Source organism: Galleria mellonella, unplaced genomic scaffold, assembly GCF_026898425.1.
Source record: "Galleria mellonella isolate WM207_F2 unplaced genomic scaffold, CSIRO_AGI_GalMel_v1 utg312, whole genome shotgun sequence".
NCBI classification, from domain to species: Eukaryota; Metazoa; Arthropoda; class Insecta; order Lepidoptera; family Pyralidae; genus Galleria; species Galleria mellonella.
This window is the reverse complement of record NW_026442074.1, coordinates 5893366-5917961: the sequence shown is the minus strand read 5'-3', so window position 1 is coordinate 5917961 and position 24596 is coordinate 5893366. Positions and strand designations below refer to the sequence as shown.

Genomic DNA, 24596 nt, shown 5'->3' with positions numbered 1-24596 from the left:
AAGAAGCCAAAACAAGTGATAAAGAAGCCATTTCATTTTGTTGTGATGATATCAAAATTAACTACATTAGATGACAAAGTAACTTGCATTTGATGAACATTTTTAGATTCATATCTTTGATAAAAAAATAATGTCCATTTTACACGTATAAAGAGACAGAAAAGTTCATAATCATAAAAGAAATAGCAAATCATTTAGCAAATAAACATATTGAGTGTGAAGGTAAATTACTTGTACTATAAGTACCAACATAGGTAGTTTATAGTTAGTTTACAGTTTATACAAGTATATAGTTTATAGTTATAAAGTTAGCTTCATAACTAATTCCGCCAATAAATAAACGTGTTCCAAATTCAAAATAATTAAAAAGTTGAAAAAAGAAAAGTTTTTATGTAACAGTATTTATGGCCAGACTAGTTACTATAACTAGTCATTTTGTACTTTATATAGGTATGTGACAATTGTTGACCTGTAATACAAATAATAAAATACAATCAATTCTTTCGAAACAATTTTTATGCCTTGTAACATCCATCTCGAATATAAATTATATTTTTAATTTTTACTAACTGATCCCGCGGCTTGCCTGCGTGAATCGTGTGTCAGTGTGTTTTACTGTACCATTTATTTCTTTTTGCAGACATTTCAGTACTCGGTTAAGATCACGTCGTTCTTCGCAGAGTCCATCCATCTTTTTTTAATTCTTCCTACGCGCTTATCCCTTATCTCCATTCTTCATCCCTGGCAGGTGTAAATAGAGAAAATATCAAAATCAGCTAGGACTGAATCACGATTAACAACATTTATGGAATATTGATGTAAAATGTAATATAATCAACAGTTAATTGCTATAATTAGCAATTTTTTTTAACAATTAATATTGTTAAAAAAAATTCGCCTATCGGTATAATACCTTTATGCATTTTTCGCTTGAAAATCTGATTGTAGAATTTTGTGTAAGTCCTCTGTAACTACCATGTTATATGTACCTACTTCTAACTTAAAAACAACAATCTGATTTTGTATTTGGGTCTGAAGAATACAAAATTTAATGTCTTACAAAAAAGGCAATATACTTTAGTATCAATAGTGCCAACACATGAGGATCTATAGCATGAATGTAGAGTGTACCTAATAGTATGAGTTATTATTTATGTTTGCAACTGAAGGACTTGTGTCCATGGTCATGAATATATAAAAATGAGTATAGGTGACATAGTATATAACGTAGTAATTCCTTGTTCTATAGAATATACTGTATTGTCCACAATGTTATTTACATATATCTAAAAACAATGTTTGTCACTTTCTAAGCAGCATAATTAGCATGTGAATAAAAAAAAAGTAAAAAATAGACAAATTACTCTAAATTTTAAATATTACGTTGTTCTGCAAAAAAAAGTGAACTCATACGCTCATTCAAAAGCAAACACGAACGTTCACGGTACGTGTTGCTTTGACGCACCTATTTATAAAGTTCCAGAGGATTGTTCACAAACGAAATTCCGATGGTAGTCGCGGGCTACGCGCGCTCTCAGACGCGCTATTCTTCCGATACTCTATCTATCCGGGTTTGTCCAAGTATTATCCGAGTTTCTGAGTCCAAAATATGCTGAGCTGAGTCTCCGTGTTTGTTGATGTGGTCGAATTAAGTGCGTAAATATTTGTGTGAAATACCGAGAGATTTACACACACATACACAATCAATGTAAGATAGGTAACAATTGCGTTATCTTGAATTAGAATTACTTTTTACGTAATTACATCCTTTCACTTTTTTCCTTCTTCTTTATCTTCTATGACGAGCACCTTCCTCATATTTATTTCTCTTTAAATACAGCTCTGTACTATATAAAAAAATAAATTTTCCAGTTTTGTAAGTTAAAAATTTAAAAAAAAAGTAGTCGATTGGCTATATTATAAAAAAAACTTGATATTTTAAAAAATGTTCTGAATTCTATTATAAATACATACAAGTAGAAGCTGTTGCACTATATAAAATCAGTGTTGCTACAAAATAGTAACCTGACAGTGAGATAGTGGACAACGCAAACAAAACGTTTGCGACGCAAATCTTTGCAAATAAAATAAACATAATTAAGGTTTTTTGTAAAATGAAATATAAGGTTTTTTTTTTCTTTTTATTTTAATATCGTTATTTAATTTAAAGTACATTACAAACTTTAAACAATTATACGTAATAAATTCTTTATCGATGTTTTCTTATGTACGCTTATGATGTTTTTTTAAGAAAATTTTTATTAGTCATAATTATATTTGGTACTTATAACGAAGACGAGAAATTGCATTATGTATGAAATAGAAAAACAAACTTCTAAATAAAAATTTAAAGCTTACATATATTTTTATGCATTTATATTTATACATTATTATTAAAATGTAAACACCATGTATACTTACAAGTAGACAGACAGACCAATTATTTAATATATTAGATGTTATGAAAGCACAGCCTAGACTAAGGAAACTTATAATTTCGTTAAACTGACGAAGGCTTTGCTCTAAGGTTAATTAAATAGAACAGAGATCAAATATGATGCAAGATTTCATAAACTACCAGTTTTCACTAACTGCTATACCATGCGCATAATGTATACCTAACCCTGACTTATTTATACTTTTAATTTATAATACTAATTGGAATCTAGCATTTTCACTTAGAAAATCAAAATACAGCCAATCTTACTAGAGTAAACATTTTTAGAACTAGTTGAATAGTTTAGAGATTAATCCTTACATACAAGCAAAATACTATCGCTTCTCGATCTATCTTCAGTGTCTGTAATATTTCCACTATGTAAGATTTTAGTGTAAAATATAGATTAAGAACCTGTTTAATGTATACAATAATATATAATTACGACATATTTAGTTTCAATATGTGGATAAACATAGTGGATTTTCGAAAACTTGTGTGGATTTCTATTGGTATGTATGTATGTACGAATTATATTGGTATGTATAATGTTTCTCTAATTGATGGTTGAAATATGAGAAATTTGATGTATATTTGGTCTAAACTAATATTATAAAGAAGAAATATTTGATTTTTTCTTTGTAACGGACAAACTCGAAAATATTTTACCCATTTTAAAAATTCTATCACCTGTAGAAAACGACATTATTAGCGTGTAACATGTGTGGTACCTACTTTATTTTAAAAAAATTTGCGAAATCGAGCTGTAATTGAATCATAACAAACGCAAATATACATTGACTTGGACATTAATTTAAGTACCATATTATTATATTTTCTAGTATAATATACTGGAATACCTAATATTCTAATACTTAATAATACATCGAAGTATTGATGTATTCACATTTTATATTAATGTAGATTTTGTAGTCTATACTACATACATTGCACTTCAACCCAAAGGAATTTTGTATTTATCTCTTATTTTATCGCACTTTATTTATTTTTCATTTATTTTTATTTATTTATTTATTAAAAACAAGAAATTTACAATATGAGTACATTGGAACACATTTGAAGCGAACCTGTACCGCGGGAGTCCATAAGAAATTACCAAGACACGATAATTCACAAATACAAATTAATGAGCCAATGTTACGGAAACAACAAGTTAGGTTGACATCGTTCCATAATATAAAACTTTGTCTTTAATCCTGAGCTATTTCTTCTTTGAGATATTTATATTCTTATGTTACGGATGCATATGAGATTCATTTAAATACTTATAAAAAGAATTAGCTACTTGCGAACAATTTTCTCAGAGATAGAATAGTAGCAGCAAAGTCCAGGAAACCGTGCCTATACCTGTAATAACAAGTAACGGTAGATTACATTACGTAGGATTAACATATAGGTTTTCATTGTTCTTTAACCAATTTTTTGCCCGCTATTTCATACGCGTAGATTTTAGAAGTAGGAAAATCGCAATCCGCTTCTAGATATTAAGATAAAAGATTTTAAATTAGACCTTTAAGAACACTGTATTATCTTGATACTCGATTTGAATATTTACTTTTATAATAGATCCTTTTTAGAATCTTAGAACGATAGATGGAGGTACAACACCTTATTCCTCAAGATTGCCAACGTACAAATAAGGTATCACAATGGTCACAGTGCATTCTGTGATATTTTTTAATGCAGTTCATGTCATATTTGGTAGTTACCAATTTCTATTAGACTGCGAGTTTGTTTGTCATTTTATAATCGTGTAAAAAGAAACAAATCCAAAATTATCAGATCAGAGATATGTCAACAAGTAATTGTAACATTAGTTACGTTACAGAACGTAAATTACAAACACAACTGTAATTATATGCAGCACTGGACATAAAATAGGGTAAAAATATCTTGCCAAGTTGTCACCCCGCGGTATCTCTGTGAGCCAAAGTATTTTGTTAGGGCTGTCCTCAATGCTTACCTACTACAGATTAACATGGATTTATGAAAATAGTCTTACGTAACTAGATACGTAGGTACAAGAAAAATACAGAGTACAATCTGTCACTGTTTCTTTTAAGAAAATCTCTATAAATTTCATGTCGTTTATATTTCTCATGGTCTATTTAAAATTTGGCGTTGAAAATGCTTATTCATTATCTAATACATAATGTATTAGTAGATGTTTACTCATATAAGTTTAGAAAAAGAGCAATCAAATAACAATTGTTCCAGTGTTGATTGTTCATTATTTTTTTCCTTCTAATTAGTAATTATTTTAGAAAGAATATACATTTACAAGTTCCATTAGTAGTCGGCATGTTGCACTGTTTAAATAAGATTCTGGTTAGACTTTCGCTCGGGTTAGTTTAAGAAATGTACTTAATTAATTCGGATTTCAGTATTCTGAATTATGACCCCAGATGTTCATTTAGCCAGGCATATTATATGATTGTGTGTCACTTCAATAATCATTTATTGTAGAAGTAACCAGTAATATATACATACTATCTGTAATAGAAACTTATTACAGATAATAGATATATACTATTATACATACAGATTTGCTTTAAATTATTTTATAAACAGTAAGGAAAACACAGTCATTCCATATTAATGGTATTTGGCATTCTTTAAATATAACGACATACACACTCTTCACATTTTTACTGTGTTGATATTTACACCAATCCCAGAAATAATTCTGCTGTAGTTTTATAACCCTCTTGTTTCTCGACGTGGTAAAGATTAATATATTTTTTTTTTAAATACACAATCGAGACTTAAAGCGATGTCTTTACAAGTAAATAGTACATACATACCTTCTTCTTTATTGCCAATGTTTTGGCGTTGATTACACCACATCGTGACCACGAGGTGATTAATAAAATATGAGTAAACAACGCGAAAGTTTCAAATTAATTAATAATGGATATAATAGAAAAAAATTAAAATTATAGAAGACATAGAGTTAAAAGCTGCTGAGACTAGACTAAGGACTTACAATAATTATTGTTTAAAAATATCTCCGTTTACAGTAGATAGGCGTTGAGAATTATTTAATTCGTAGAAAAAAGAAATGACTTTCAAATGACCACATCCAATCAAAATTGGATAACATTACAATCGATTTGTATCCGATGTGTCTAGAATCTATCCCAAACTGAAGTTAAAAAGAGATATAAATGGTGTACCTTGGTATACGTTTCCTGTCTTTGTTGCTATACAAATATGAGTTGCTTACGGATTTCATGCTCAATAAGAACAACCTATTTATTTTTAGTTGATCGCGTAGTTGTAAGTAAAGCGAAGCCAGGAATATCACGTAACAGCTACCAGAGACTTCAAAGTACATATTTTCATTTTTCATTATGCCAATCGCTTACTATCAAGCGACTGATAGCAATTACTAATTTATTAACATAGTTACACTAACCTACACTATACCGTAATCACTGCACTAGTATAGCATTTAAAACTTCATACAGAACGACTGCTACCTATCTATCTATACACATATTATGAATGTATTACAGTACACTTATGCCTAACCATTTTACGATTCCTCATATATAGTCTCACTAATACCCCTTTAGTGTAGGTATCATTATTCTGCTTGCGCTATTGTGTACACAGGATTAAAAGAAAACGCGAGAAAAAAAATTAACTTAGTCTACGGAAAAATATATTATACTAGTTATTGTTAAGTTTTATCATTCTGGCGACCTTTACACCATAGTTTTATACAAATATAACATGTACCTTTAAGTAAATTCACTAAAGGAGATGTCCTTCTTTACCTTTTTTAATACATTTGCAGTCTGCAAATATGTTGGTACATATGTTACGTTTCTGAGGCATACTCAGTTACTCACGTAGTAATTCTGTCGGACTTTGAAATAACTAACGTCCAAACTACTAGACTTCTTTTTCTTCCTTTCTAATGGAGGTAGCGCATAATAACAATAATCCAGTAGCTAAACATAATAAAGGAAATAATATTAAATGTTAAACTCGTTACATATAATTCACACAAGCGTATTATAAATATTATAAGACGGAACTCATACTGTATGCCAGTGAAGTTATAAATACACAACGCTGTTGTTGAATGAATGGATGAGCGTTATGTTTTGGCAATTCTTAACGCTACGCGATATTGAATATTATGGTTTTCATAGCCAATAAAACAGTAAGATCACACGGACATGACATCGTATATACTAATTATATTATTATAAAAAGCTTATTATTGTTATTCTGAAGAACTTCCCATACTAACTTAATAGCTAAACTCGTCGTGTTAGTTTGGGAAGGTCAAAATTCATTGTTGTTTATCAATCTATGTTCCTTTGAAAAAATATTTATTTTCAATGGTAGAACATTGCTTTCGAAGAATGCTAGTGATTTCGATTTCATCATATATATATATATATATATATATATATATATATATATATATATATATATATATATATATATATATATATATATGTGTCATTTATTAACAAATTTACAAATACAAACATTCTTTGCAACCTTTTAGTATATCTGCAATAGTAAAATAGACTCATAACTAAATGCTATTTCTTCATTCTTCATGAGTTGCCACTTCTGAGGACTAAGGTTTTGCTTTTTATATCAGACATTACAAACGCTATCTTTTTTTAATACACCAAATGTTAATTTTTTGAACATAGTCTTTGTAATATGTATCAGTCTTTGAAGAGAACAATAGGGACTTTTCATTGGGTCATTCAAAGAAAATTCATCAAAAGCTGATCGACCGAAAGATATTCCTGTAGAGATAATATGTCTACCGTTATATTATTCTATACAATGAAATATTATAAAAAACATAATTATAATATACAATTACCTTTTTATCTAACAAAGAAAAAACAGACATTACATATTTAACATATACACCCAATTTACAGACCACCACAATGCCAATCGGTAACGTAAGTAAAGACTCTGCGCCCAAGCGAGACAACTATAGACCACCATGGGTGAAAGACAAGGACACAGAGGCACCTCCTCCGTGGACTCAAAGGAAACTAAAGCCTGTAGAGTCTAGTAAGGCAACTGGAGAGGCCGATGACCAACCTACCCCAACAGTAAAATCGAAACGTAAGTATTGCTCAAATTGACTATACAGATTAATACTACATGCAAACTAATTTTTTAATACCACAAAGGCGACAAACTGGTATACAGTTCATCTGATGGTAAACGGCTACCGTAGACTATAAAGGCCTGCATTATCAGGGTCGTCGCGTGTGCGTTTCTAATCCCGAAGAAATCTTGTAAGTTCGTATTGAAGAACCCTATACGCCTTCAAAGCCTAAAAGGTTCGGCAAAATGCTTATGTCATAGCCTAAAAGCCTAAGCCTTTAAGCCTAACCCTAAAAGTTCGCGGGAGAAAATTCCTGTGAAACTGCACTGTACTTAACCGTTTAGGATTTATTAGAATGTGTGAGAGTGATCCGTGACTATTATCTTCAACAATTCTTCAGAACATATTTCGTTATATACGAAAGAACACTCAAGGATAGGCAAAGTCTAGCTTTGTATTCTATAATATATATAAATCAGGAAATGTCACATTCATACATAAGTTCTCTTTAAACACACTATCCTCGAAATATTACAAATATTTTGTAGAAGGATTAGTAGAAAAAAAATATATAATCATTATTTAACCAAGCAAAACTCCGAACTGAAAATATAATTATAACAAATTTGTAAACATATACTAAGGATGTTTATCTTTAATTTTATGTAAAATCTAGAAAATCATATAATTACTTTAGACGCATGGGAGCGTACATTGCATTACACTTCTAGTCTGCAAGTATATACATGAATACAATACAATATGCGTTCAGGGTGCTACTGGAGTTTACTTGATTCTGTAGTGCATTAGGAATGTTTGCGCATGCGCGAATGGATTGCTTCTATGCAACAATGCATAAGAGGTGCACGTCCTTGGTGCACAGAGTGCGGAGTAGCTACAACAACATCCTGAGCATGATTGCGAGCAGACCTGGACTGCCCTTACGTAAATCATTGCATGTCCAGAAATGATAAACTTATATCGTAATTAATAATTAAAAAAAAATACCATACTACTCGTAACATAGTTTTGTCTTACTTTAAATATTGTTTCGAAAGAAGGCACTTTCAAAACTCTTTTATTATTTTATTTTTTACTTTTAATGACTGTTTACGTCATCATATTAAAATGGTCGAATGGATTTCGGCAAAATTGTAGGGGAGAGTCGGGTAGCCCCGGCCGGCGGGTACCCTCGGTCAGTGCTAGTTACAGGAAAGTTCGCACACATACATGCACAAGTGTCACATCCACACGACCGCAGCACCATTTAGCCGTATATTCATATCAAACGCGCTGCGACTGATGTGCGAACAACACGTGACATTCGTTTGTTTAACAGTACCTATACTTTTGTGTGCGCCGTTTACTTTTTGAGTGCGGTTATTGGTTATACAATGTAAGTACTTCACCATAGTATATTACTAATTCTGTAAGTTAGTCATTATAGTTAACAAATTAGGTAAATACTTGACGTTGTTTTTATTGATATTTCCTATATGAATAAAAACATAGGATCGAGGCGGTCGGGTACAATCGGACACTTTTTTGTCGGGTACCCCCGGACATTTCTTTTATGACGAAATGTTTAGTTTCTTGGATTGCATAGTGAAATTAAGAAACGTGGTAGTTTCACCATGTCTGTTTGTCTATGCATCTCTATGTTACAGTCTTTTTTTATTACAATGTTGAGACAAGTGTATAAAATCTTGTGTCTTTTGCAGATAATGCCAAAATTCAAAGGAAGGATTACGCCTAGAGGAAATTGGGACGAAAATAAAATGAAACAGGCTATAAGATGTGTACTGGAAAAAAGATATCGGTGAGAGAAGCAGCTGAGAGATATGATGTGCCGAGAAGCACCCTTCAGGATCGGATAAAAGCTGTCGGTAGTGGACAAGAAGCACAGTTCAAGCCAACACTAGGGAGATATGAACATACCTTCTCAGAAAATCAATCACTGCAATTATATAACCATGTCAAAGACCTCGATAATCGCCTGATGCCGCTGACCAAAGTAGAGTTTTTGAAATTGGCATTTCAATTTGCAGAACGTTTAAAAATACCTCATAGGTTCAATAAAGAAAAGAAAATGGCCGGCAAAGATTTTTATTATAGCTTCATAAAGAAATACCCAGATATTGCTCTCAGAAGTCCAGAGTCAACCAGCATTGCAAGAGCCGTTGGGTTTAATAAACCACAAGTCTATCGGTTTTATGATCAGCTCCACCAACTACAAGATAAATACAAATTCCCTGCCTCCAGAATATACAATGCTGATGAAACGGGGGTCTCCACTGTACACAAGAATGAGAAAGTTATTTCTACTAAGGGAAAAAAGCAAGTTGGCAAGTTGACTTCTGGTGAAAGAGGACGAAACATTACATTGATGTTTGCTATGAGCGTGTGCGGCCATTTTATACCTCCACTTTTTATTTTCCCGAGGAAAAGGATGGATAAAAATGGTCGTTTGATGATTGGAGCTCCACCAGATAGCATTGCTATTCCACACGAAAGTGGTTGGATGAATGGTGAGATATTTTTAATGTGGCTCCAGCATTTCAAACAGCACGTACAGCCTTCGAAGGAGAACCCTGTCCTTCTGATTCTCGATGGACATGGAAGCCATAAAGAGTTGGCAGTGATAGAATTCGCGTTCACGAAAAACACAAAAAAGTGAGATTCTGACATCTTCGCCCTTCAAAAATGCGTTGGTAGAGAAAAAGGCTGCGACCAACACAACCAAGGCTGCAACCAATAAAACTACAACGAATAAAAGAAAGGCGGCAACTAATAAAATGAAAACAAAGAAGAATATTCAAAGTTTGACTCAGCTAGAAAGAGACCACGATACAGAATGCATCATTTGTGGAGAAACGTTCGAGGAAGATTGGATCCAGTGTCATAGATGCAAAGACTGGGCGCACGAAGCGTGTGTGGATATTGATCCATCGCTGGCTTACTACTATTGTGACGTATGCAAGGCTAAAGAACGATTTGGTCATCAGTAATTCTATGTCCGGGGCTACCCTCCAAAAATTATTTTAACAAATATTGAAGACTGCTTTTGAGACTTGATTTAAGCTAATATAATAAAACTATCAGTTTCTAACTTAATTAATATTATAAGATATATGTTTAGTTTAAGTTAAAGTTTAAAAATAAATGTTTATTTCGGTTGATTTTCAAGATATCATGAGTTTTATTTATGTGGCCGAGGCTACCCGACTCTCCCCTATCATTGAATAGGTATTTACTCAGCATTAGTTGATATGTCACGCGATTCAGAATGAGTCATGCGTATTATAAAAATAGTTCAAGTAGATAAAAGGTATTGTTAATTAATTTATATAAATTTTTGAAACAATTAAATTGTAATCCACAATAAAAAACTGACTTCAATTATGGTAAAATCGATTATTAAAAAAAAAACTACTACATTTATCATTATTTTATCAAAATCTAAACTGATTTTGATAAAATTTCTATGGGACCTATAAGTATTTTATTTCGGATAAAAAAAATTATTTTCCATATCGGTTTACAAAATAAAACCGAATTAAAAAAACTTCTTCTTCTTGAAGTCGGTCGAAAATTAGTCTTTGTTACTTCAATAAATAAATAATGGATATACCTACTACGTGTATAATCTTTACACTTTGTAACTGCAAAAATTGGTTTTGAAATAGTAGAATTCAATTGTTATTAGTTCTCATACAAACGGTTTACTCAGATAATCTATATATGAAATACTTTTCAATATAATTATTTGTTTTCATGAGAAATAACCTGTTTAAGTTTGACCGCATGCACCATGTTAATAAATCTATAAACACCGATAGGAAGTAGTTCAAAAGTAGGGCTAAATTAACAATATTGAAAGCTGTTCTAATTTATATGGATACATTTTTATTCTTACTTTACTAAACAAAAGAGACAATCTACAATGAGAAAAATAACAAATTTTCCATTGAGAATTATTATGAAAAGTCTGCTTGGCGCTTTCAAAACGTCATATCCGTCGCTTGACGCGTAACGTTAGCAAACATGACTGGCCATTAATAAACGAACATTATTTTTATTCTACTGTATATGAGGCAGTAGTTAATACTATGAATAACTATCTGTGTCATACAACTAAAATATAACAAATCTGTTTCTTTTACCACTTACAGTACTTAAATATACAATTAAATTTTTTTGATATTTGGAGTCATTGTAAATATAGATAATTAAAATAATAGGTGATCTAGAATAAGTTTTATATTTGCAAATTAATTGTCTTAACAATAAAGTACGATGTTATTACTGAACATGATTTCAGAGAAGCATTACAAATTTCACACTGTCTTTACCTAGATACAATTCATATATCAATTTTAACTATTGTCTCAATTTATAGACTTTTTTACATTTTATGTATATTTATTTATTTATACCTTATTGCGTTAACTATTTATTAATAACACTAATTAAAAATTCTTTAATACATATTATTACATTTCTTAACTTTGCTTAACTTTACTCTGAGAATGTGTCAATATTGAAAAACTTTGGGTTACTTTGCGAGATAGAATATTTTTATGGTATAGTTATAAACATGTTTCGTTGCATTAGATAAATTTTATCTTATACAATATTTAATATTCTTTATTTTATATACATTTATTTAACCGTTGCTATTAACAGCAACGCTTAACTAAATCTTTTTCCGTACACGGAAATAGGTATGTTTAGTTGTGGTGAAATTTTTATTCGACGTAATCTTCAGTCGATTACTATCTTTCCGAGAAGAAAGTCACGTCACAATTCGCGTGTGCCAAAATGGCAGAGGCGGCAACGCCTTCTAATGTATTTATTTTAGAAGATATAGCGAAATTGATAGAACTAGTTGAAGGTAAAAGAATTTATTGTACGGATAACTTTCTTATGGTTGTTGTATTATTTTTAGGACTCCATTATAACGGAAATCCTAATTTGATTTGCTTTTACAGACTACTAAAATCTCAGGTCCAACTGTGATTACAAATGGATACGACTTTAGAATGAAGTAGATTTTATCAACACACACACTAACATATACAAATTTATCTACTAAAAAGTTTTGAATTTGTCTATTTACGACTGTCTCTACAAAAATCATTTGACACGTTGACTTATTGAGAATGGAAACATAAATAAATCCGTATCGCTGCGTTATTAAAGCTAAATATTTATTTTTTTACCGACTCTACTTTGAAAGAGGGCCATATTTCACACTGCATATTATATCTTCGGCTGTGCTTGTGGGTAGATGTGTGTTGATAAATATATGTGTATATGTATATGATGACGTAAACACCTGCCGAAACTTTGGCAGGAGACACGAGTTCTTAATAATTGACTCTCCCAAACCGTTCAAAAGTTAGTCTGGAGTTTGAAACCGTGAGAATTTCATGTGTCCGTAGTTCCGAGAAAGGAGCTGAAATCGCTACGTTACTTTGCAGATGTGAAGTGAATGGTCTAGAACGATAGCGTGATGTAAATCATTATTAATAGATTAAAGATAAGGTATTTCCCTCAAGCAGTGATATACAAATAATAAATATTACGACGTAATAATTATATATGACCCAGTGATTGATTATGGCGAACTAATATTCACCCTAAATAATAATAACTCTTTTGTGTGTAAACAAAGGTGTGAATGTGTGTGTGTGTACAACATATATAATAATTTTCCAAGTGCAATTAGTTAATCGTTGCTGCCCTACGTAGTTGGTATTTATCTAAAAACAGAGGAAATCGGAAACTCACTCTTTTTAATTGAAATAAAGGATTGTTGGAAGATCAATTGTTGCTATATTTTTAATCTGATTTTGTAACCAATTTCAAATAGGATAAAATTACTACCACATAAACTATTAACATATTAAGTAGGAAGCACTTATTTCTTTAATTATCAGAAAATATATTATTCATCTTTTGCTTTTTGTGGAATATTTATAGTTTAAACTGTTACTGTATAATAATAAATAAATAAATAAAATAATTAATCATACTGTTTTTAGTATTAATGTTTTCTAAAAGTGAAAACTTTATGTTACGCTATCTTTTGTTCGCTTTATTCACGGCGCGTCTAGCTATCAAATTACTCTGGAAAGCAGTCAATTCTTTGTAATTTTTTAAGCAGTGTTTTAAAAGGATAATTGTTCAATTTCCCTGTTAGAGTATGAGATATTCCTTGATGGAATAGTAAACTAATCTAATGATTTCAATTTCACCTGTATATATTAATTTATGATCGTTTCGTATCTGCTAATTACCTAAATATATAAACTGCTCTTTATTATTTCGTAACTATTACGATGTCCATTACGTTAATATAACATTAAAATATTGTGTTTTAAAGAAAATGTATGAAACGGTGCGAAAGTCGTATCCATGACGTGTTCGATAAACGTTGTAGTTGTTAAGATATTTCTGGCGGCCAACGCCGACGTACCGGTATTTATAGAGAGGACAGACTTTTTACAAAATAAACGAAGATGTTGGGATCATGAGTTGATTTATAAGAGACTGTAGATACATATATTTACCTACTTCGTTGTAGCAAATAAGATGTAAAAGAAATACATCAAGAATATTATTATTAATATCTATTTTTTTATATACTTACCTACAATAAAACGTATTTGTGTCATACCTATTAGAATAATGTTTAATAATTATTAGGTAGGTACTTTTCTATACAATTGACGACTAATTTTCTACACAAATTAGGAAAATTTGTTTTAAATATTTTACTATTTCTGTAAAGAAACGAAAACATTTAACGCATATGCATACGTAGATGCATATAATATACGTACATATGTATGGATGAGACTGCATATTTTAACAAGGAACTTCAAATTTAGAACAAGAATTGTCTATTAGAAAGTATGTTTGACTTCGTCATAACAAATTACATATTATTTACATCTACTTCGTTACTTTTGCGTTTTCTCTTCGCCATCTATGCGGGAATTTTGACTTGAAGCGCTAAAATAGCGAAGGTCGGCCATCTTGGCAACGACCATGTTTATTTACGTTCTCGCATGCCATCAAAAATGCACCGACCGCGTCGGGGCCGCAACACGTGCTTCCATCAATTTCAGTCCTTACTCAGTATACAGACAAGCTATTAGCTTAATTGCTAATCATTGATTACTTAATGATCGCTGTAAATAATATATGATAAGTTACCCTCAGAATTTCTGAACTCAGATTAGATAGATATCTAATTATGTTAAGATAATTTATATATTAAATTATTCATAATTTAATTTAATATTATATAAATTAGAATTAGTTCAGCTGTTAAAAACGAATAGGTAACTTATACAAACCTACATTCTTAAGCCATAGATTAAGTTACTTACTCGTGGATAATTTTATTTGCAATAAATAAATAGGTTGTAACAATGATCCATATGTGCAACTTTTAAGTTTACCCATACAAACTATTTACAACTAGTACTTAGATATTGTATACTTAGTTATAAATATTACAATATATTCAATCAAGATTATTTTTACGTTTCAGCTGGCTTAAAAAAACAGGCTACAGTTAAAGAAAAAAGTGAAAACGGTGTAGCAGAACCTGCTGAAGAAAAATTAGTAAAGCCTTCAGCAGCAAAACAAGCAGATAAGGTTGCTAAACCAGCTGATGAGAAGCCACGTTTTACTAAGTCAGCACTAAAATCGGTAGATAAGTCGCCGAAGTCTGATGATAAAGTTACAAACAATAAACCAACAGAAAAGCCTGCTTTAAGAACTGTTAGAACTATAGATGATAAAGCTAAGGAAAAGTCGGTTACAATTGTAGATAAAAAGGGCTCAGAAAAAGCGGGTTCGCAGAAAATTGAAGAAAAGTCTGAGAAACCTACCAAAAATGGACCATCAAAATTAAATAATACAACAACGATAAATGATAAAAATACAAATGATAAAAGTACTACAAACTCTATTAAAGATAATAAATCAGCCACTAAGGCGAATGAACCTAAAGTAGAAGAGAAAATTGAAAGCAAATCCAAAATGGCTACTAAGCCTCCTACTCCCCTTGAAAAGACTCCTTCAAAGGTTAGTATTTAAATTGTTTGTCATAACTTGAAATTTAAAGACGTATTTACAATATATCAAGGTATTTTTTATGAATTCCTTAAACAAAAAAAGAGAGTTAACAAAATACTACATTATATCAAAAATCTAACAATTCTAAACTATTATATATATTTATTTATATTTTGTTTTATTTATTCATAACTTATTGTGCCATATTATCTTACAGCTTCCACCTCGTAAACCATCTTTACAAAAGCAGCCATCCAAAGACGAGCCTGTTAAAAAATGGAGGGATCCACTACACGAACGAGTTAAAGATAATATAGACAAAACTCTCGCAAATGAAATTCCAAAAGGACATACGTTAACGAAGAATGAAAGTTTAAGAAGTAAGTAATAATTATTCTGAACAATAACAAATGTTAGAGTTGTGAACATGATACATTTAAATTTGCATAATGTTATTTGTGGCCTTTTGTAGTTTTCAAGTTCGGTTCCTAAACTTACTATTTACTATAACTTACCATCTTTGTTTTCTAAGTTATGAGTACAATTCTCTAACATTATATTAAAAAAACCAAAATTTATATCTAAAATCTATATAGAGAAAAATTTTGCATTAGATAACCGTTGCTATTTCTACACACTCCAAGTAAAATTTTTTTAATTAAAAATTATGAATATTTTAAAAACATAATATTAAATTATTTATACTATGGATCAATCAAGTCAATAATAGATTTACAACCGTATTATTGTGACACAAACATTGACACACTAGCACTTTCCCCTTGTCTTATAATTAGCTCCTAGATTGCGTATTCAATCGGCGCAAGCGCAGTGGACAATGTCGATTAATTAGAATCGATTTTGGCAAACGATTAGAAGTATAATGAGATGCTTACTCTTAGGATAATCTTGAAGATTCTGTATCCTCACTTTCTATTTCTGCCTTAACAATATTATTAATTAAAACTTTTATTAAACGACGACTGATTTTAAAGCACAGTTACAACGTACAGTGTAAAAGAAATATTTTTCAACTATCTTATTAAGTTTTAATTTATTAATTAGGACCCATAAAATTATTATAAACTAGCTGTAACTCGTGGCTGTGGATCCATAAAATAAGAAAATATCGTGTAATAAGCCAAGATGATGCAATTTCCACCTAAATTTAATCCAAATTTATTGCTACATTTGCAATTTCTTATATATAAGAACCGGTATATAGCTACGGTAACTACGTAAGTACTCGTACTATATTCGTGTAATTGGCATTCCTCGCGTCAGCGATCTTTACCTTTTGATCTCTTGTATGCCAGACCAGTTTGTGGTCTAAATGCGATCCAAAATAGTAACGGATAGTTCCGCATACGTAGTCTGCGCATCAGGTGCGAATGCATCAGTTAAGTCCAGAACTGAACACACTTATCAGTGTTTCGAAAATTTAAATGTTTTATTTCTAAGACAGTAGGTGCGTAATCTCATTAAAGTTAATATGATGCATCATTAAAAATAGCAGTGGTAATAATATAAAGTGAAATATTTAAATAAATAGATCACCTAATGATATGTTATTGTTGAGTACCGTGATACAATAAGTAATACTTTAACTACAATGGAAGATACAGAAGAACAAAGTGTTTTATTCAAAGGTGAGCATAATTAAATATAGAAATTACAATGCCTGTAGTAATAATTGAATACAATAATTTTATTGTAAAATTTTGTACCTATTGTGAAAAAAATACGAAATATGTAATAATCCAAGAATGCAAGTTCCGTTTCTATTTTCAAAACTATTCAGTGTGTATGCTTGTATAAAGCTTGTAAATTCCTATACTAGAAACTGAAAATATTGACTTAAGCGATAGAACAGTTTAATTCGTGTAGAATAAATAAAATGAATAATTAAAAGTAAAATTAGGCAAAATTATCAATAAGATAAAAACATAATTTAAAATATGTCTAAATCTTAATACCGCAATATGGTTTATTGTCAACATTATAAACTTTTCTAGTTAAAAAATGTATAAATATTTTTTCTCAATTCAGTATCTTAGGTTTATTAACGGATGATAATGTAATGGAAACCCGGCCGCGCTAAGGGTACACGCTGGCGAGGTACCAGTGATAGGTGAGAATGAATAGGTAGGTTAGTTAGCCCATCGTGATGAATGCACCTGGTGTTCAGCACAATGGATTCCAGGGACCACATGGAAGTCGACCTAATGCAGTTGCTAGCAATGAGATTGGTGGTCTGCATTATTAACAATCCCCTTTCACCATATCTATTAAGTTAGAACAATTAACTGAGTGTGTTATGCATGGAAAGTTCAAGATCATTTAGGATACAAGTATTATCAATTTTTAACTCAAATTCCTTTTCCATTATATAAAACCTTTATGTCTTATTGCCAATAATCTAAATTCCTCACTTGATTCAATCATAAAACGGTATCTAGACTGAATTATAGAAATTATAATCTCAATCAGTTGTTATTATATCAAAATTTTTACGTTAGTGTAATCCTATGATTGTAGATACAATTTATGTTTATTTATTTAATTTTAGGTTTACTTAAACCCACACCACCGCCTATGCCTCCACCGATGCCACCGAAAATGCCACCTCCTCCGGAGTTCAAAAAGGCGCCTATAGACCCCACGAGACTGAAAAAATTGGAACAACTCCGCAGCAGACCCAGGAAACGACCTGACTGGAGCGACATGATGAAGGAAGTAGAACAGGGCAAGAAGCTGAAACACGTCGTTTGTAATGATCGGTGAGTATAACGTAATTAAGATAACCAGATTATTACAATTTATTTTTTATGTATTTATGTAATATTCTAGTATATATTAATAATTCATTTAGCTGTGTATTTGTAGCTTATATATTAATTAGTATTAATAGTCATTCGTATTCGTAGTATTAATAATTGTTCGTATAACACTCGTGCACTTTAGCTGTCCGCTAATGACATGCTTTGCAACTGTATTGGGATAACTAGAAAAGATCTTTTTCAGAGATAAATCCACCCTTGCTTACATTATTTATAAATGTATTATCTAAGTAATTTACAAGTGCAATAAAGAATATATGTACAATTTAAACTCAGATTTCTTCAAATTAGAAAGTATTTAAATTTGGTTTCCATATTATTTTCCAGTCGAAATGAATTCAAAGATTTGGTATTCATATCCATGTTTTGAAATTCTCATGGAAAAAAGATATTACAGGTTTCGTACACTTTCTTTCTAATTAATAAAAAAATATACACCTAATATTATAATGCTACATAAAAATGAAGTGTTTGTTGTTTTTAAGATTTGCAAAGAAGCATTCGTAATATTATTTTCGTGGTGAATATTTGTGGAAATGAGATAATTTCCTGCTTTAAAAAAATATATATGATTTTGAATTATAATATGTCATAATTTGTCTAGTAGTTCTACTTATAACTTTATTATATGTAAAATCTACGCATGTAATAAAATTAAAAAAATAGTAAATTTGAAAAGTATGTGAATATTTATATTATTTTTTCTCATTTACCATTTACAGGTCAAGTCCAATTATCACAAAAACAGCAGTTGTAAAGAACAAAGATCAATTTATATTTGAATCAGAGAAACCAAACTCTCATAATGAACTCCTAAAAGAAATTTCTAAAGGTATTAAACTAAAGAAAGTGAAGTGTAATGACAGAAGTAAGCCTAATTTAGAAGGTTTGAGGAAGTTTAGAAGGCAAATGACGATAGAAGAGCAAGTGCAAAAATCAATGTCTCAAGCTAATATCCAGGCATCGCCTTCAGGAGCTTCTGTTGCTGAGGTATGAGAAATATTTTATAATATAGATATTATAATTTGTAAATTATGCAAATATTTATTATTGTTGTTTAGATTTCCGTTTTGCGCTACCACTATCCACTCACTACTTCCTATGCTACTTAGTTATAGCTGACTAAAAGAGATCTCTTTTAAAAGAAAGTTAATCTTTACTTGTATTGTTTCAAATTGTTATTATTACTGTATGTTTTAGTATAATATAGAATATTTATTAATATTTTATATATCGTCATTTTATATTCATGGATATTATATTAATTAAACTATGAAGGAATCATTTTCAAATGAAAAATAATTATTGCTAAAAAAATTTATTAAGGAAATAGATAGAAGGATGATTGCTATAATTATATTAATATTACGATTGCGAAAGTTTCTAAGAGTGGATGGATGCTTATATTTTATTTTATTCTTTATTGCACAATAAAATTTATATAAATGACGAGCTTAATGCCACCACCACCACCAGCCCACTAGCTAACCATTAGGTACAAACAAAAAACTCTTTCACGAAAAATCTATTAAACGGATTTGAATGAAATTTGATATAAAAATAGGTTATATCCTAAATTTGCATATAGGATACTATATGGATATACATATACCTAGTAACAGTATAAGGAATGTTCTTAAATATTTTAATATAAAATATCATATACAATATTTAAAAAATAATTTTATAAACCTTCTGAGTCACAGAAATGTCTCAATAATATAATAATTCTTAGAGTAACTTAAGATTTTGTTCCATAAGAAATTCGGATTTAATTTCAACTATATAGTATTAGTATATTCAAAAAAAGAACCATCAAAACAAAAATTAAGAATTAGTGTAGATATACTTGTACAGTCTACGTCGTAAAACAACAACAGATCTACAATATATGTACGACGAATTGCAGACCCATTGTTATTTTGCAATGCCGACGAAAATATGTTTTTTGTGAATGTTACGCAAAAATTATCTCCAAATTGCGAACCTTCTTTTTATGAAGTTAATAATCGTTGTTGAAAGAGAAATAGTTTTATGTAATATACCTCAATGTGTAATGTTTCAGGTTCCCGGAGTAACGGCAGAGGAAGAAGAAATCGATGAAATGGATGACATTGATAAAGTCAGAGATGATCTTCAATCTACAAAACAACTTTTAGCTATTGAACTTAGGTAAATTTAAACCTGTAAATATAATTTAAATATAAATATATATATTAAGTAAATTCATATTTTTAATAAAAATAAAAGTACCATAGTAAATGTAATAAACTATTATTATAATATTACAGAAACAAAGAGGCACAGGAAAGAGAAAATAAGCGCCTATTAACAAGAATACAAAATTTAGAAGCAGAATTAGCGAGAGAACGAGCTATAATCAGACAAGAACAACACAAAACAGTTATTTCTGTTACTGATGCATATGATGAAAGACTCGTCAATAGTCTTAAAATGGAAGTAGAAAAGACAAAAGAAAATGCTGATAGTTTGGAGAAAAAATATTTGGATGCAGCAGAAGAGAGAGATACAGCATTGACCGAATTAGAAGAATTAAAGAGAAGAAATGCAGAGTTAGAAAAGAAACTAGAACAAGCGTTATCAGTAAGTTATAAACTAAATCGAAATACTATTTGGACGTTGTATTTTATTTATATAATAAATATGCCTATGCAATTAACATTAAGGCTTTACTAACACTTTTACAGAGCAGAATAGAAGAAATGTATATATCAGAGGAGCCACTCTCCTTTTATCAAAAGAGGCAACTTGATTTCGAAAAGCAGTGTAGGTTACTAAACATAGATATTAACTCTCCTGAAGCCCAGGAGTTAAGGAAAGCTTCCAATAATGCTAATAATAATATTGCTAAAGCTGATTTTGCTTACGCTTACAGAGACGAAGAGGTAAATGCTTATCTTGCTAATTAACTTATATTGTGTTATGTATAATAATTTAATCCATACTCTAAACGTAGACATTAAATGTGTATATATTTTTTTAATTTAGGGAATTATGCCAACGAACGCTGGTTCGAGACGATCAAGCCATGCTATCAAACAGTTGTCTGTTACTAAAGACGATAGTTTTGAAGAAGAAGAGGAATCAGAGGAAGAGGAGGTAATAATTCAAATAAGTTAATAGATATAATTCATTAAAAAATTATTTGAAATACAAGACAAATTATTAGAAGTAGACTGTAAAGAGAACATTGCGGTTAAGTTTTTTGGAATTGATTTGAAATGATAACCCTGCCTGAGTTATTTGTATATGCTGATGAGGTACTATTGAGTGATTATAGGTGAGAAAAAGTAAGGTCAATTGGCTACATTACTAGTAATCCTCTTTCTTCCCCATTGTAACTTAGTAGTGTGCTATACGAATGCACCTAACAAGCCCTTCAACAATTAAGTCGTGAACATACTTTAGACCGTAGGATGAAAAAATTACAGCACTTGACTGTTTGTCAACTACATTTTTCTTCATACTAGTTCCCTTACGTGATAGACAGAGAGAATCGTAAATAATTTATCAACTAAAGTAAATATTATAAATTTTATAGGAGGAAAGCGAAGAAAAGAAACAGAAACGAATGGAAAAAGAAGTACGAAACATGAGAAACAAAATACGGCACTTGAAGGAAAAGCAAGACCATATGAAGAAAGAAAGAATGGGCTTTAAGATGGCATTAAAGAATCAACAAGCTGCACTTAAGTCAGTGTTATTTTTAACACCTGTTCTCATTTTACAAGAAGCTTCGAAACACATTTTCATGAATTTATATAACTATTTTAATCTCTAAACATCACTACCTCATAGATATCTAGTTTTACTGACAATGTAGTAATAAGCACATCTTATTCTTTATTATAACTACATAAAAATAATGAATATACAAGTAGTATTAATATTTTTCTATCAATCCTCTTGCATTACAAATCTAACTTACTGATAAAGTAAATTATAAAAAAAGTAGTTACTGTAATCTTTTCTATTCTTTGCATACCTACCTAATTTTACTGTTACCTCTTTACTCATCTTCTTCATGAGATAAGTATCTAAATAAAAATCTATCTTCTGCTTATTTTCGGCCTTATTTTTCTAATATATTGCTACAAAATGACTGGAATGTTGATAAAAATTAAAATGAATTATCGTATATATTTATTGAATATATATAAACCTAATTTTATATTTCCAGAGATGAGAAAAAGAAATACAAGGAATTAAAACGGGAAGTAGATAAGATGGCATCTATGTTAAAAGAAGTTGGGTCTGACGAAGAAGAGGACGAAGAAGAAGAAGAAGAATCTGAAGAAGAAAAGAAGAGCGAAACTGAAGAAGAAGAAACAGAGACCGAAACAGAACAAGATACTGAAAGTGAGACAGAGAGTGAAAGTGAACCTGAGGTACTTAGAAAATATTTTTTTCCTTGTTTTACAATGTTACAAAAGTCATTTGCATGTTACCCTCTATAAAAATATTTTAGCTGCTAGGTTTTCTTTTAAATGGTGAAAATAAATTATTAAATAAGGATTAATATCCCCATTAACAACAATGACTCTCCCCCAACACAGCTACTAGTTTTCAATCGTCACAGTGAAGCTCATAATTCTAATTTTGTCTGTAAGACAAAATTATAGCGACTATTTCACCTTAACGTCAAATGATCTTAGGTCAGCAAACATTCCAAGTTGCATAAAAAAATTTGGCGTGATATCCATTATATACTCTAAGTGCATGTACTGGAATAATAACGATAACATAAAACCGCACGTCAAATTAGTTTTAAATAGTAAAAAGCATTTTTAAATTAAGAATTTCCGCAGCATTTTTTTTTTTTATTTTGGACATAGAGGAATATTTATATCGTATATTTCCAGGATGCTCCATTACCTAAAAAGAAAGACAACCTTACAAAGAGGGTGAAAAGACACGAGACCAGGGTGAACGCGTTGAAGAAAGGCAACGCGCTCCTGATGGCTAATGTAGACCGGCTGAAAGACGACGTACTGAAACAAAGGGAGGAGTCTGTTACGCTGCAGAAAGAGTTAGATTCTTTGATCGAAGATCTAGAGTGATAATAAATGTGATGAACTCCGAAGTTACCGAATAATTATTTAATAATTTTATTATAATAAACAAAAATAAAACTAAATACTATAAGGAATCATACAGCACGAGATTTACATATTTGAATTCTAAAAATATTAACATAATGTCAAAATTAAGGATGTTATATTATGCTCATAATTTAAAAATACGTTCACTTAAATATCCATTCACTTAAAATTCTACTTAAAAATAATTTAAATATAGATATAGACGCACAAATACAAATAATATTGCAGTGAATTTCTTTAAACATGGGAAATTTGATAAGTAATTCTTTTATTAAAATATACATTTTTGTATTATGCTTAGGTTAGTAAGTACTTAATACAAAAAAAAAGCATAGGCGTATATTTCTGATAAACTACTTTATGTTATGCAAGTATAATTGAATTTATACAATCTAAGCTTTTATAAATCTCTATACTTATAACAAGACTAAATTTGCGCTTCTATATAATTTCTAAAACATTACATTACATACTCGTATAGATATAGATAGGTAAATAGTTCAATAAGTATTTGCCCACAATTTCTTCGACCTAATATTTAGATAGACCTTTTGTAATACTGATTTTCTGTCCACATAATTTGAAATAGGTAATGGTAAATCTTTTCTGTACTATTAAATGTTATTTCTAAAAAATATGTAAATTCATAAATAATACATCGATAAACAATCAAAATGCTCAATCATTTATTAGTCTTATCAGTTATACAAACAGGCAGACATATTTGTATGAGGCTCCTTAATATTTATATAATTATTCAGATTAAAAAATGTAAAAAAATATTTATTCTCCACCGTCAATAAACGGTTACTTATATATAGGCAAGTACGAAAAAATTTAATTTTTGTACTTTATACTAATTCGTATATTATTATGTGATGTGTACATAATCCTTTATTTTAAGCATAATTTCACTATTTATTAAGTACTTTAATATTGTATTACCAATATATTTTAGTGCATTAAACTTTTACACCCTG

The 24596-nt window shown here is 30.1% G+C and overlaps 3 protein-coding genes across 7 annotated transcripts in view; 2 read left to right on the top strand and 1 right to left on the bottom strand.

Annotated features, from left to right (window-relative positions):
* LOC113515206 (peptidoglycan-recognition protein LB) overlaps positions 1 to 16223 on the bottom strand; it is a 25144-nt gene extending 8921 nt beyond the window's left edge. The window contains exon 1 of the mRNA XM_031908498.2: positions 16169 to 16223. Coding sequence (XP_031764358.1) covers positions 16169 to 16208 — 40 coding nt within the window. The 5' untranslated portion in view covers positions 16209 to 16223. The remainder of the gene's footprint in view (positions 1 to 16168) is intronic.
* Positions 1497 to 24596, top strand: LOC113515012 (DNA ligase 1). Of its 5 annotated transcripts, none has more exons than XM_031908492.2 (13): positions 1497 to 1652; positions 7381 to 7573; positions 15124 to 15662; positions 15871 to 16033; positions 18223 to 18433; positions 19216 to 19483; positions 20559 to 20665; positions 20785 to 21097; positions 21202 to 21399; positions 21503 to 21613; positions 22056 to 22207; positions 22695 to 22902; positions 23377 to 24596. In XM_031908492.2, the coding sequence occupies exons 2-13, from the start codon at positions 7390 to 7392 to the stop codon at positions 23572 to 23574; spliced, it is 2652 nt and encodes an 883-aa protein (XP_031764352.2). In that variant the 5' UTR covers positions 1497 to 1652; positions 7381 to 7389; the 3' UTR covers positions 23575 to 24596. The 5 variants fall into 5 exon arrangements, with proteins under 5 accessions (XP_031764352.2, XP_031764353.2, XP_031764351.2 ...); XM_031908493.2 differs by having other exon boundaries at positions 1503 to 1708; XM_031908491.2 differs by having other exon boundaries at positions 1503 to 1717.
* On the top strand, positions 8736 to 10747 carry LOC128200941 (uncharacterized). The gene is made up of 2 exons (XM_052896066.1): positions 8736 to 8955; positions 9281 to 10747. The coding sequence occupies exon 2, from the start codon at positions 9355 to 9357 to the stop codon at positions 10234 to 10236; it is 882 nt and encodes a 293-aa protein (XP_052752026.1). The 5' UTR covers positions 8736 to 8955; positions 9281 to 9354; the 3' UTR covers positions 10237 to 10747.